At 41.6% G+C, this 15,870-nt stretch overlaps 1 protein-coding gene across 3 annotated transcripts in view; it reads left to right on the top strand.

Moving 5' to 3' along the window:
* Nucleotides 1-15,870, top strand: part of afap1 (actin filament associated protein 1) — a 90,907-nt gene that overhangs the window by 26,321 nt on the left and 48,716 nt on the right. The window contains exon 1 of one of the 3 annotated variants that reach the window (XM_084344885.1): nucleotides 8,930-9,194. The exons of 1 other annotated variant lie outside the window; for it this stretch is intronic. In XM_084344885.1, the coding sequence (XP_084201011.1) occupies nucleotides 9,158-9,194 (37 nt within the window). In that variant the 5' untranslated portion in view covers nucleotides 8,930-9,157. Of the gene's footprint in view, nucleotides 1-8,929; nucleotides 9,195-15,870 lie in introns of those variants that run through there. One more of the 3 variants, XM_084344887.1, reaches the window with a different exon arrangement.

Genomic DNA, 15,870 nt, shown 5'->3' with positions numbered 1-15,870 from the left:
TATTCATCAATTAAAAACGCAGGAAATTATAGCTTATGGGATAAGTGACTGAAATGATTGATATGTTATTGAAATCTTTTAATCAATGTATTGTTCTAGCTCCAGCCTGACAATAACTGGCAAACTATTGTTCTCGCAGATACATCACAGGCATGCAAAAACACATATCAGAGATCAACAGGTCACAACATGGAAGTGAGAAGGGTCTCAAAGCAAACACTATGTGACACACACTCGCCCGAACTGCTAGATTTCTTTTCTTTTGCACTGTATAATGACCTGGTTTCATTCTTGACCTAATTTCCGTCAGCGGCCTGCCAGCATCTTATTCAGTTTGGATGGAGACCATGGCTCCATATGTTGCTGTACTCCAACAGAAAAGAGGAATCAAATTATGCAAAACCCTCCCTTTCACAGAGGAAAAACTCAGACATTAGCAGTACAATGAAGCTGTCTTTAAAATCATTGATCCTCCATCCGTCTATATTTCAGAGTAGGAAGACGTGGCTGTTTACCAGACTGGCAAAGTCTAATAATAAATAATGTTGAGTTGCATTGTGAGAAATGTAGGATCAAATGATTTTGGAGCCTGAACCATGCTAAAAATCAGGAAGTCTCACAGCCTGAGGAAAGAAGCTGCTCTGTAGTCTGGTGGTACGGCGGTGGATACTTCTGTAGCAGATGGCAGCAGGGTGAACAGACTATGGCTGGGGTAGGTGCTGTCTCTTTGGGCTCTGTGCATCTCACTTCACTGAAATCACTCTGTAGATGGGTACCAAGGATGTTCTTGGTGGTTTTAATCACCCGCTGTAGAGGTTCTGGGCCGTGCACGAACCATGCCAGTTTGTAATGTTCTCAGTCAGGATGCTTTCTATTGCTCCTCTGTGAAAGAACTTCACTATGGAATTTAACCTTCTTAAGTCTCTATAAAAAGAAGAAGAGCCTTTTCTGTGCTGTTTTTTTTTTTTTAATCCACTGTGGTGATATCCTTTTTTAGTGTTTTTTTCTGCAATGAATCATCATAAAATTACTGGTGTTTCCAAATAAAGACTCCCCCTGAATAGTTTGAACTTGCTACATCTCTGACAGAAGTTATACTGCAGTACACAGGACCAGGGGACACACACATTATATATGGGCATGCACAGACAAACATACAAGGCCATATGGACATATAGCCATAACTGCAGGCACAGGCTTTTCAATCCCACATGCACACACACACACACACACACACACACACACACACACACACACACACACACACACACACACACAAATAGTTCACTGACTCTGGTGAGGATGATGATGATAATGATGATGGGACTTCCAGACCTGGACATAAGAGCTGGCTCGCTTCTCAACTGTGACGCACTGTGACTTGAGATTTATAATAGCTTGACGTCAGCATCCCTCATAGGCTTCCCGTTAAGAAAGGTGAGCCTGCAGCATCAGTGTGTGTGTGTGCGTGTGTGTGCGTGCGTGCGTGCGCGTGTGCGTGTGTGTGTGTCTATGAAATAGTACAGTTTACACTGCTGTCCCAGCAATTCGAAGCCCAGTTGAAACTGATTTCTCTGCATCTCTCTCAGCTTTGTTTTATTTTCAAGCAGTTCTGAGCCTTACAAAAGTTTTTCTCTTTACCCTGTGCATTGTATGGCACTAATTCAATGTGAAACATCTGGACATTGTATTGGCACTCTTTTACATATACATACTAATAAATGATACATATGTATGGTCAAATGGAAGTACATACACATTCTGCAAACAAACCAGCTGCAGAAAATCTACATTTCAATGTCAGTTCCAATATTTATCCTTCAGGACGGAGGGTCAGACAGCCAAGCCCACATATTTACAGTATACCACATGGGTGCAGAGCACAATACTCTACAGCCTAATGGAGAAGTGTAGCCGGTATGTCCTTATCCTGCTATCCTGCTAACTGGTATTACTGCATTGTGTTTGCCAATCCTGTACCATATGGAAAACAGACACAAGCCAGATTTTAAAACACACACACACATTACCAAGTGATTGTTCTTGCTACTGGATGTGTTAGGGAAGCGACACAGCATGTTCGATGGTGGTGTTGATATACTGCAGCGTGTTGTAACGCAGCCAGCTGGAGGTCTGGGGGCCAGAAGAATTCCTCCAGTCCTCACCCACATATCCAGCCTGATAGTTTTGAAATGGAAGAAAGTGAAGTATTCAGTGTGTGCAAACACTTTCACTTCTTTGTGATTTCATCGGGAGATAAAAAAAATAGACATTTGCAACATCTTATTGACAAACTACAGATGCCAGATGGCAGCAGGGTGAGCAGACTGTGGCTGGGGTGGGTGTTGTCTTTTAGTTTCCTTTCGGGCTCTGTGCAGACATCTCACTTCACCGATATCACTGATGCTCAGGAGATGGTTTAGAATGATGTGCTTTCTGTTTTAAACAACTGTGAGGAAAAACACAAGCGCAACTCATTATGTTCAGTGGCTGTCTGGTGTTAATAGGTTGTGCTTGTGTTTTTCTCGCGGTTGTTTAAAAGATACAGTCTCCGTCGGAGCTGATGCAGCGGACTATGAGCTGTAGTTGCCCCAGCTGTTGCAGCTGCAGTGTCTCTGGACTCGTCTCAGTGGAGCGGACGGGCCGAGTAGCAGAGCAGCGGCAGGGCAGCCTGTCCGCTCTACCTGAGAGGGTAACCAAAGGAGGTGCGTGTTCACCTGCAAAACTACAACTAATAATACAGTATTAAGTCTGTTTCTTTCTGCTGTTGTTTATTACATAGACCTGACATTAGCTATGTTAGCTATCATTAGCTAATGTTAGCTGCGATAACTGACATTAGCTAACTTTAGTCCAGCTCGGTTCTGTGTGGAAAAAGAAAGTTTCAGGCAAAATCGTGTGCTAGGTGTGTGCTCATGTCAGAACTACAACTGCAGAAGTTGAAGGAGTTTCCTCATTAGTATGCAGACATGCAAACCACACTCTCCTTGCCCCTCCCCTCTCCACACCAGAACCATGAAAATTAGTGACATTGAAACATTTCCGTAATTGAAAAGCACTTCAAAATCCAAAAGCAAAATATCCAAATGAAATGATGTCATTTTAAATGTCTGTGTTTTATTTTACTTAAATACAAATATTTCAGTGCCCATGTTTCCTTTGTTAGTTCAGGTTTTGTTTTCAATAACACATTTTATTTTTGATGCCAAAATTCACTGTCACTGTTCTGGCTCCATCACTCACAGATTACCAAAGTGGCTGACAAGTCATTGACATATGGAGTTAATGTGGCTGCAGATGAAAAGAGTCTTGCTCTTTAATCCACTTCCAGTTTGTATCTCTTTCTCTGGATGATGTGTGCGTGTGTTTTCTTGCCTCAACAGTCTGCACAATGAAGGAAACAGTCAGCCGTCTTTGATAAACACCACTGGACACCGGAGCTGCTCATGAATGCGTTTTACACCTGAACTTTCTTTTAACACGTATCTGTTTTGATTATAGTTTTGATGTAGGCCTATCATGTTTATAATGTGCACTTCAGGCAAAACACATCCTTAGAGTAAAGCTGAGTTCACTTGTGATAACAGCCTGGCACATTATATTACATCTACCACATAGTTGTGTTGTTGGACCTCCTGAGGAAACTGAGCTGTCGACAGGAGTTGCTGATGGAAAACATTCTTCATTCCAGTCGGTTTAAAAAGGACACATCAATTAAAATGCTTTTCTCTTTTGGCTTTCCTCTAATGACCTTTGCACCCTGCGAGGTTAAGTAAAAAAAAAAAGACAGCTCCTGAATGTGAACCAGACGGTTGCCAAGTTGGGTGAAAATGACCCCCTTTGTACCTTTTGGAAGCAGCCTTTCAGACAGCCCGTCGTTCTCTCCTTCTTAAATTTTGGGGGTTGAAAGTAATAATGTTTGCCAGGTTGGGTTAACCTCTAACCCTCGGGGAGGAGCAGGCAGCAGTTTGCATGCACGCATAAGGGGAATGAGTTATACCAAATAAATGAAGGAATCGGTTGGGTTGCCAGGTTTGGCAGCGCGTGGCAAAGTTTGACCTTGCAGCACAGTGGCTTACCTTTTCAGACAGACACACTTTGCAAGAAAGCTCTCGCTTCAGAACCTCCTAAACAAGCTAGAATAACAAGAAGTCACACACACACACACACACACACACACACACACACACACACATACACATCTGTGCTGCCATATTCACAAAAAAGTACACAATCAAATCCAGAACAGCCTTCCCTCATGAGTCTCTCCACCCTGTTTGCTTGACAGAGAAGTGTGTGTGTGTGTGTGTGTGTGTGTGTGTGTGTGTGTGTGTGTGTGTGTGTGTGTGTTTGAGTGGGGAATCTGTCTTCATGCGTGCTGAGAGGTGTGCAGGTTGGCTGCTGTTTTGACAGGCGTGCCTTGAATACCAGCCTTTTTCTGGGAAGAGGGAAACACACAGAATCAAAACAGGCTGGCCAGAGCACACAGTCATGACTTTTCATCCCACTCTCCACCGCTGCACAGACACGCACTGATGGCCTGGTGCAGGAAAAATAGCCCACTGACACTGCCGAGGTTTAGGTGGTAGTGCTTTTAGGATATAAGATATCTATATCGCCTGTTATCTGTCCCATTGTTAGTGACAAACGAAGAAAAGTTCACCCAAAAAAGACAATTCAGTCTTTGTCTACTCACCCCCATGCAGATGGAAGTCAGGTCATGTTTTGTAGTCCACAAAACATGAAACTATACCTTCTGGAGGAATATACACCTGAGTCACATCAGTCTCTGCTCTGATCCAGAGCCGTTTACTTGTGGGAAACTTTTGAGACTTAAAAAGTGGATCTTCACTCCTGTTTGTCAACCTGACTGCAGTCATGATCCGGGGTGGTGTCCACCATTGTCTGGTGTTTATGTACTTTAATGATGACTGACTGTTTAGTGAGAGATTAACCTAAACACAAGACAAACACACACCCTTGATGCACGCTCTTGCTTGCTAACTTACGACTAACTTACAGTAAGGTAATCAGGCAGTTTGCCGCAAATAAACACTCAGTTAACAGGAATGAACACAAATGATCCCTGCGGCCAAACCTGTGCCAGTAAAGCGAAAGGAAGATTGGCTTAGCTGATAAACACGCCATTTAACAAACACAATCACTGATGAAAATATACCTGCATGATTCAGAACAGACGAGGTGATGTTTTAGTTTTATTTATTTAATGTTCAGTCTCATTCGCGCTCTCCCTCCAGCGACCAAATGAAACACACCGTTACCATGAGGAAGCTTGTGGATTTCTCTGGGTTTGAATAATGTTTGAGATATTTGAGCTCAACAAAATATTTAACAAAGGTCCAGTCTTTTTTAGACATTTGAATTATTGCTGTAAAAAAAGAAATCTAATTAATTACAAGCTTTGTGATTAATGAATCCAAATCAATCAACATACCAATATTTGCGGTAAGCATTTAAAAATATTGAGGGATCCAATGAATAAATGGACATTTAAGGGATAGAAAAAGTTGCACTTAACGGTGCTCCTGCCAATATTTCCATCAGGGCGTTTCTTGAAACCCCACTCCAGTGTGTTTTGGTATCTATGATCTTTCCTGACAATGTTTTAACATTTTTGACCATTAACTTTATCTTGTGCTTAAACATGCTTAAAAATAAATAAGCTGGCGCTAAAATTGAATGAACTACAGTTGAATGTGTGACTTTTATGTCTTCTACCAATATGATACACACAAAAAACAACAACTCATGTCTGAGTGACAGCTATCGCTATCACGGCTAATTTCAATGCAGAATCTTACACATTTGTTTTAAGGAAATGTTTTTACGTCATCGTATATTAAATATTAACAAGGACAAGGACTGGATGTCCCCAGTGGTAGCTAAGGCCAAGACGACTATGCCCCTTTGTCACGTACAGGATATAAAATGTATTGAAGCTCGGTGGATATTTTGAAGTATAAAACATAATGTGTTAACATGGATTACTCAGAAACAGGAAAATCTCACGAGGGGAAAGGTGTTATAAATTTAAATTAAATCCATGGATGTTTCACAGCCAGCTTTCGTCGGACCTTGAAAGTATGTATGTGTGTATGACCGAATATGTGTGTGTGTGTGTGTGTGTGTGTGTGTGTGCTCAGTGGGTTGACCGAATAACATGACAGTTTGATGGCTGACTGGGGCAGGGAAGGGTCCAAGTTATTACAGTATCTCAATCTCTATTAGATTTAATCTCATTCAGGGGGCCAAACACTGATGTCACTGTTGACTTTAATACAGCGGAGCCAAGCCAACATCCATCCAGTATGAGATTTCACTGGGATCACAAACACACACACTCTTCTACAGTATGCTGCAATGTGTGTGTGTGTGTGTGTCATACATTTACTCAACACTTGAAAGCGGACTTGAATGAACAATATACTGAGTTACAACACACTGTTTCCCTGTAATCTATCCATCCTTTCATCGTTCATCGTTTCAACACACATGCTCACCACACACTCCCTCTCCATCATCATATCTCAGCCTGATAAGAGTCTTGCAGCTCGAGCAGAAATCCTCCCGCTGGAGTCCTCCACTGCAATTAACTGGCTTCAGGGTCATCTGGCCGGCATGCTGCCTCGTGCTGCAGCACAATGAACAGAGCCGTGAGGAATGCCACCTTTTCTGCCCATAAAAACACCTCAATCCCGACTGGCTTCTTGTTTTTTAAGGTCAGCTGTGTTTTTCTGGCCTCCTTGCTTTCGGATCGGCAAAGTGAGGTTTAAATGAGATCAAATCTGGGGGGCTTTTGGGTTCAGATTAGCTGGCTGTTTATTTTGACAGGCCGTTCTGAAGCAATTGTCGCCAACCGCAATCTTTGTGTGTCTGTGTGGCCCTTTGGTGCCAGTTGCGCTAATCTCAAGGGGCCTTGTTAGTGAGGGGTCAGCAGTCTGTCACAGGGCTAACAGACACAAAATGACATAACATTTGGACGCTTGTAATTTGGTTCAATATGCTATTATTCCCCTTTTTTTTGGTTCCTGAATTGCTTTTTATCTAACTAGCGCTTCATCTGTTCACTCGATGATAGCACATAATGGGCAAATGTGCTAACGGAGAGAATAGAGCCAGACCTTCTGGAGGAATAAACACCCCTGAGTGACATCGGATTCTGCTCTGATCTGGAGCCATTTACTGACAGGAGGAAGACCAGAGATGACTTTTTAATTGATTCAAAAGTGGATTTATCATCGCTCTTTATCAACCCGTCTGCAGCAGCGATCCACAGAAGTGACCTCCATTGTAGGGGGCTCATGTACTGTAATGTTAACTGATGACTGCAGCTGGAGGGGAAATGTACTTTACTTCATGAGCCATACGTTATAGAGAACCTCGATTCAGTTTGAACATTGTTGGACACATTTGGGATAATGTAAGTACACAATTAAGGTCGTTTTTATACATTTTAATGCATAATTCTTATTATATCGTCAATATCTCTTTATTTCAGACAACTGAACACATTTTTCTACCAAGAGGATGACAATCAGAGGAAGTTGGTGTTAGATTCATACTTAAAGGTGCAATTTGTAAGACGGTTTATTATTGTGTCTCATTCCCAATTCGTCAAATACTGACACTTTGGGTTGCCAGTCGGGTCGACCAACAACCCACAGCATCAGCATATGTCAGGAGTTGGGAATGAGACTCAATAATCAACTGTTTTACAAATTGGACCTTTAATATACACTTATCAATCCTCAGTGAGACTTGTACATGAGGATGATGCAGTCTCATGACCTGCAACACACCACAGAAAATGCATATTGAATACATTACACGTCAAGCAAAATGTCATCAACTAAAATAAAGTCGCTGTATATTATTCACTGCTGAACACGACACACACACACACATTCCCTAAAGGGCCTAAGTCAATTAAAGCAGCATTATGGTGATTATCCTTTAGGGAGATACTCTTTAACAACCACAGCTATTCCGCGGTTCTCCCTGAACTGGTGGAACTGAAAGGTGAGCTGGGACATTATTCTTCCTCTCCACACTGTTCCCTCCCTCGGTCTCATGTTCCTCACTGAAAAAGTGCAGCCCTGAAGGGAAAAAAAAAAAAAAAAAAAAGGAAAAACACAGCATTGGGTAGCCTCAATCTGACTCCCCGGTCTTCCTCCTCCTCCTCCTCCCCTGGTGGCAGATGGGATATTGAACTCAGACTGGCTCTTGCCCCTGGGGATGGGGGGGAATCAGCAGCTTATGGTAAAGGTGGTGCAATTAGGAAAGCTAGCCTCGTTCTCTCTTTTATCGTTTCCATCCTTCTCTCCTGTATGTGGCAAATTGTGACTAAAGTTGGTTGAGACCAATATGAAGGAGTTTGGAGGTGACAGAGTTTGAATTCATCTTGATAGACCAAATTTAAGGGCAGGAGGTTCACAGAAAACTTTGAATGTACATGATTTTCTCCAGAAGACGAGAGGAAGATTGGGATTTATGCGGTGATAGTTGAAAAGATGAGGAAGAACAAATGCAATTCAGGCAATATCAGATTATTTTTCACAGTTAATTGTATTAATTCTAAACTATTAGGCTTACTGTTATTATTGAATATTAATGTATATCATACTGTACACATACAGTGATGCATTACACATGCATTACACTGTCTTTAAACGGGCGTGCATACATTTTTGACAGAGTCGGCTTGATGTAGTTAAAGATGAGTAAAATATCAACTTTCAAAGAACATATTTTTTAAATGGAATAGTCTGATCCAAGCCAAAGTGCTAAATCTGTAATCTGGGCAAGGGGGATTGCTTTATATCCGATGGTCTTTAAACGCAGCAGAAGTATCCATGCAGGCAGTTTGCGGGACAGAGAGGCAGCTGAAGAAGAGGGGAGGAGGAAAGGAGGGAAGGAGGGAAGGAAGGAGGAGGGGTGGAAAGATCCGGAGGAAAAAGTTTGAAAGAAGTAGAGAGACGTCTCAGTGGCATACGTACCCGCTTGGAAAAGGAATAAGTGGAGGCTGAAGGTTGCGTTTGAGTGTCATTTCGTGTGGATTTTACCGCTGCCGGGGAGCCGCCGGGCCCGCGCCTGCTCCTGTGTGTCGTTGGGCGGATTAGATGAGTTTGACTTCACGATGAGGAGCGACCCTGTTCTGTTCACTTCCAGCAGGGGTGAGTGGCTCAACCTGGGGCTTTTTTTCTCTGACTTACTGCACCGTGTCAGGGCTTTACCGTGACCGTTACCCACACAGCACCTCCCTAATATCCACGACACACGTACAAAAGGCTGTTTGTCGTGAGCTGCTAGCATCTCATCCTAGAGACCTTTTGTAGGCTACTTTCTTATTCCCTAATACCTCGTTTGCTAGCATTTGGTTTGGCTTTCATGTTGTCATTTATAATGTTTCTGTGCAGCACTGTAGAATAGTTTTTCCTTTAGGCTAAACGTCTTATTCAAAAGTGATGAATTGAATACAAAACTTCATTACAAAATTACTAGTTTTTAGATAAAACATCCACACGACTCCCAGATGATATTTTGTCAACGCTGCGTTCACTGAACACACCTTTTTTTGTTCAGAAATGTGAAAAGCCAGTTGTAAATAAATAAATAAATGAATAAATAAGCAACCCATAAAAGCATAGTGTTTATATAAGGTAGGCTGGCTTCTCTAACAGAGGGAGGAGAAGTGGAGAGACACTTGGCTCCTGACAGTGTCATCAGGGTTGTGGTTGGTTGTCAACTGTCTCTGCAGTATGAACTTCATGCCAAACTCCATTCAATCATCTAGCAATTTAATGTGGCTTTACTTTAGACAGAGAAATGCATGTGAAGCGGGTTAAGACCGTAAACTATACATTCCATGCAGCATTCAATTTGATCCAATTGAAACTTTTTTGGCTCAGTTAAGGCTGCTCTTTGCTGCTGCCTACCATGGTGGAATTGGTGGAATGGTCACAGGATTAACAGGAGAGCTCCATAAAGTAGATGCTTTGTTGGATAGCACCCAAGACAGATTTCAGCTTGGAGTTTCACTGCAACTAACACAACAGAAATAGCAGCATCTTATGTGTTGATGGCACATACAATAGAGCAACATTCCCCCATACGTTCACTGACTCCTGGTGTTAAAAGTAATGTTTTCTCAAAAGTGTAGCTTTTACTGTTAGGTAACTTTGTTTTCTAACATTGTGACCTTAAATCAAGTCTGTATTTCATTACCTCATCGTTGCTAGACAACGGACCTGAATACATCAACAACACATATTATCTTGTAGGTTTCAGTGGAACAAAGAATAAGGGCTCAGGGAAGTTCTTGTAGCTACTGTCAATAATGCTAAGAAAGTCTGCTGTTAGCTGGAGCTACACCCCAAGACCTGTAGGGTATAAACATAGGGGTTCTGTCCTTGTCCCCACATGGCTGTAGTTCAAAATGATACAAACTTTGATTTTCTAGACTTCTTAGTACCCACAAACAGGAGAAGGGTAGATCTACCTCACTCAGTCTCACTCAGTCTGACCCCCTCTTTGGTTTTGGGAAACTAAAACTGCTAGTGCCCAGTCTACAGTGCTCTGCACAGTTCAGGTCAACATTGGGGTAACTCCTCACTGCAGCCAGAGGTTTCCTAACATGATCCTGGAATGACAACACCAGTGCACCATATCTCTAATGTCTCCCTATGTGTAGCAGTGAATGGAGTGGATCATGTTTTGCATTTGGATTTGGACGGGGGTTTAACCAATATCAGTTTAAAACAACCAATATGCAAGTATGTATTATATGGTAAACTGGCTAATTTATTGTTCTGATTCTTTGATAAATGTAAGAAAATATGTTTGCCAAAAGAGTTGGGAAACAGAGTATTTAGCTCTATTTTAGTTTGGTCATAGTTTGCCTAATAATAATAAGTAATAATAAGTAATAATTGAGGCATTAAAGTAAGCTATAGTTTAAGGCAGCCTTGTACTCAGTGATTATTGCTCTGGCCAATGTTTTAAAATAATTAACAGCTAATTACAACATAGTTTTACCTTTAACCATTTTCATGCCCAAAAATAACCCCCGTGTGCCCATAAATGCCTTCATTACTGGCTAGAAAAAGCTTTAAAGGCCCAGACACACCAAACTGTCACCAGAGAACAAGCAGCATAAAAGCTCAACTGATGCGTGCCTCACATTGTCTGTGTCTTGGCCAAAAAGCTGCACTTGAACACATCATAAAGACTAAAGTTGATGGCCAGCTAGCTCATATGTTCTGTGCCTGCGTGAGAGGAAATAACACTCAGTACCCTAGGTGGTAGTATCTATATTTGTCATTCACAAAGGGAAACCAGAAGGCTCAGGAGTGCGGATCTACAAACCATTCTTATGAAAACACAGCCTTTTTTGACACCACTCTTGCTAACATAGCTGCTTCTAATCAAGAAGGCTAAGTGGATATAATTGTATGCTATACTTGCATAGCTGAAAGGCGAGCTCCAAGGCCAATTCTACATGCTTAATAGGCTGGAAAGCCACTAACACCGCTAGTGCCTATGGTGTGATATCGGTATCGATGGTCGCTCTTGGTGGTTCCGTTGAAATGAACTAGTTGCAGTCCAAAAGTTTGAGCTCAATTTATGGACTGGTCTAGCGGAACCCGACTTGCTTCTCTCTCCATGTTGACTCAAGCTGGTGGTGGAAACACAGCAAGCTACTTTGGCAAGTCAAAAATGCCTTTCAGCAAGTCCTTGCTCAAGAGCTCTTCCACTTATGGGGTGCCATGTTTTGGGGGCAAAAAATGCACAAGTGTTTAAGTGTTTATTACCAGTTATTATTACAGCTTTCCTCACGGAAACCCTGAGTTGACGAGCAATTAATTGGGGTGTGTGTGATGTGGGCAGAAGGGGTACATGGTGTCACTGTTCTGGCCCACTTGGCCCATTTGGTTCTGCTTTAGAGTTGGGGGTCGCTTTCCCTCTCCGCCTCTTTCAGAAAGCCCATTTGCCCCGATGATGATTAAACTTTAAAAGCTTTCATGTGTCAGACGTGCACCCCTCCTTTTTGGTGGTGGTGGTGGTGGTGGGGGATGAAGGATCCCAGAAGTGGAGAGGAGAGATGAGGAGAAATGAGTTTGTAATCTCTCCCTCCTTCCTTCCAAAGCCAGCCTGTCAGTAAGCTGGCATGCGGGAACAGAGACTTTAATTTCGGGCCGACTAATCATAGCCCTCGCAGCCTTCCCCCTGTGTCAATATCCATCTGGAAAAACACAAGGAGAAGGATGGAGAACTCAGCCCAAGCTCGAGCACAATTCAGAAGACCCTGATGCATGCCAAGTAGGACAGTTTCATATGGTTCAAACACAACTGGCAACCTGCCTACTGATTTAACATCATCAACCAAGCATTTACATTTGGTCTCCGGCCTCAAAATGTAAAACCAGCAGTTGAAATAGTCCAATTTAGTCTTGGCATTGATGGTAATTTGGGTCTATTAAGATAAGCTCTTTTTGAAGACCCTCACCAGGCGTCTATAATAGTCTTATTGTTGTTATAGGATGAGCCTGTTGGCTTGTTAGGCTGTCTGTCTTGGTTTTAGGATTAAAAGACCAAAGCTGCATGGGCAGAGTGAGTTGCCCTTTAGGGGGTCCCGGGGCATGCTCCCTCAGAAGATAATTTTAGCACATTTTAAAGTTAAATGTATCAATGTGGTGCAAATTAAGAGGCTTTATTATAAGTAATATGATATCAAATGTAGAAAATAATAAAAAAATAATAATGAGCTTTGGTCCGTGGAAAATACACTATACTTTACAGCTTTGCAGTTCATAAACTCTGTCAGCATTGATCAAATGCAAAAAATACTGTGAGTTGTATTTCAGTCACAAGTTTGTCAGGCACAAAGTCACAGAACAGCGCTGGAAGTGTCTGGTAAATACGAGAGACCAAGAGCAGCGCTGGCCAGCTAGGTTAGCAAGACAGACAGATAGTCCAGGGAGAAATTGGCTATGAGCTAGCACATCAATTTCACGTCACTGTTATTTGAGACCACAAGCTGAAGCAACGGTGCAAAACAACGTTTGAGATCCTTAAAGGTCCTGTTTATAAGAAAATGGATTTTTGAGTCTCATTCACAACTTTAGGACAGGTCAGCTACCATCTCAGTACGTCAGTACTGAACAAGTTGAGAAAATCAAGGTGTCAGTAGAAAACGAGTTGGGAATGAGACTCGAAGATGAAATTTTCGTACAAATAGGACCTTCGATACTTTTATGAGAAATTAACAATATTTTTTGGAGGCTGTGGCGGGGAAAAATAGACTTTTGCAAGATGCCAGAGTCTAGTTAATTTATTGGAAACACTGGCATAGGTCTCTTTGAACGTCTAAAGATAAGATGCTACTGGCAGAAGAACAGAAGAAAAAGTGTTAAGCCAGTTCTATTTGGTCTCTGCTAAGACTCACTTGTCCCTGCACATCTCAGGTTTTTCATGAGTGCAATACAGTGTGTTTGCAAAGACAGGGGTTAGATGCATTGCTCTGCAACAGAATTGCATGAGTTGGATTAAGATGATGATGTGGCAGAGGATAAACTCACCAAAATCCAGTTTACAATGTTTTTAATCATTTTAATTAGATAGAAAATTTGATATTTGATTTTTGTTTATATTTGTTATGTGATGCAGTGTTCCCAATCAAGCATCAGTTCTTGGTTAGACAACTTTTAAGATTTGTTCGAATTCAAAATGACAAGAAGACCACAAAAGCAGTAGATGCAAATCAAAACTTTTGATTAATTTTCCGTCGATTGACTAAGTTTTAATCGACTAACAGTGCTTCACAGAAGGGTTAAAAGAGACATAAAATAGAAGTGAAAGATCACTGTATGGGACCATGTACAATATTAAATATAAATGTTGCCATTTGATGCATTGTACCAGAGTTATCTTAGAGCTAATTTACATCTGCAGTCCCAGATTAAGGGTTCGGTACCTTTCCCACGGATACTCCGGGGACTTAACCACCAACCTTCCGATTAGTGGATAACCCGCTACATCTCCTGAGCCTGAGCATATTGTATTAGGGGATCAGATTAATGCATCCATAGTTATAATAACTCCAGTGCTGTGCTTTTTTCTGGGTTGATTTGTTATGCCGTCATTGGTTAAATGAATGATCCCATGATGGCTTTGCAACCTCCGTAACTTCACTTACGAAAAAGTTGCACAGTATGACACTCGTTTCTCACACCCATGCTGCTACCATTGTCAGTCCAATCAAGGAAACCACATTTCCTCTGTTCCCACTAGAAGATAGATCCCAAACTTGAACACTCCCTCCCTCCCTTCTCCATTTCCCTGGCTTGTGGTTTTTTTTAGCTGAGTAGCCTCTAATTATCATTTTAAAAGAGATACCAAAGGGAGCATCATCACTCTCCTCAAACACTATCTGTCTTTAGCTTGCTATTGGACCTTCCCTCCTTTTCCCCACCCTATATCTTCCCCTCTCTCATATCTTCAGTAAACCTCCGTCAGCACTGCCCTATCCTCCCATCTCTAACCCTTTCTTCTCCCCGTGCCTTCAGATCAGGGTTTAGCAGATGTATATTTGTGGTCAGGGAAACATCTGCTCGTACGGTAAACCACCTGTACAGTTCGATAGCAATCAGCCTCGCTCTGTGATGTTCACTTGGCATGTCCAATGGAATGAAGAAAACACACAAACCTCATAATTACAGACCTGAGAAATGGGGAGAGAGCGAGACAGCTTGTCTTTCATCATAAACTAATGCAGCATCACCCGTCCTCTGATCTGTTCATAACTCTCGCTCTCTCTTGGTTCTCCACGTCAAGGCTTTACAAACTCTTCATGAGACATTTATGACTGGTAATGTTGCACAAGTTTCATAGCTTTTCACCAGCAGTGCAGACCTAATAGACCAATATATAAGGCTTTTCTTTCCACTATGGCAATAGAATAACAAAAAGAAACATATATTTCTGTCTTTGTGCGAACACAGTTTTAATCAAGAATCTACACACAGTATTATGTATTTGGACCCAGGTCTGCTCGTACGACGAACTTTCGGAGAACCAATGGTTAACGGCTTGTACCAGGGAATTTTCTACACCATTGGCAGATGCCAACTCTCCAGTAAGCTATGTTTGTAGCTTCACTGATCTAAAAACTGATTTACTGAGAGCAGCTCAGATTTTTGGTGCTTAATTGATGCTTAGCTATAGTTACTGTAATCTTGTAAATTATATGGCTACTATCACTAGCTAGATAAAGTCACTTTCTTGTCAGATAAGTTGGGTTGCCCCTGGCAGATGCTGCAGAATGTTGACTTTACCCGTTCCTCTCCATCCTAATTATCTCTACAGCTGTTGATGATTTTTTGTTTGCATTTTGACTCTTAAGGTGCAGTTATAGGGCTGAGAAAGCTGCTGTTCTACAGCTCTCAATCATATCTCAGTATCTTCATCATTCTGAGAGCTTTAAGGACTAGTTCTTCTTGTGGTTTATTCATCAGCAAAGATATTCAGTATATTAGTGCACAAACAGAAAACCAATAAATCCTGACATTTGAGAAGCTGGAACTAATTAATGTTAGATTTTTGCTCCTGTAAACAACTTAAACAATACATTTATTACAACAATTGTTGCTGATTAATTATCTGTGGATCGACTTGTCAATTAATCGACTAATTGTTTCAGGAAAAGATATGATCTTTGCTGGAATAGTTAAAGTGGAATAGTTTAACAGCCACTGCTATGTTGTGTAGAGTGGTCATATTGGTCAGTGTTGGAATCTTGGGAATATTTTTTCACTGATAAACCTTTGTGTGTGTGTAGGTGTATGAAACCAT

Source organism: Pagrus pagrus (assembly GCF_965226575.1).
Source record: "Pagrus pagrus genome assembly, chromosome: 22".
NCBI classification, from domain to species: Eukaryota; Metazoa; Chordata; class Actinopteri; order Spariformes; family Sparidae; genus Pagrus; species Pagrus pagrus.
The sequence above is the reverse complement of the archived record's forward strand: the minus strand, read 5'-3'. Positions and strand labels throughout refer to the sequence as shown.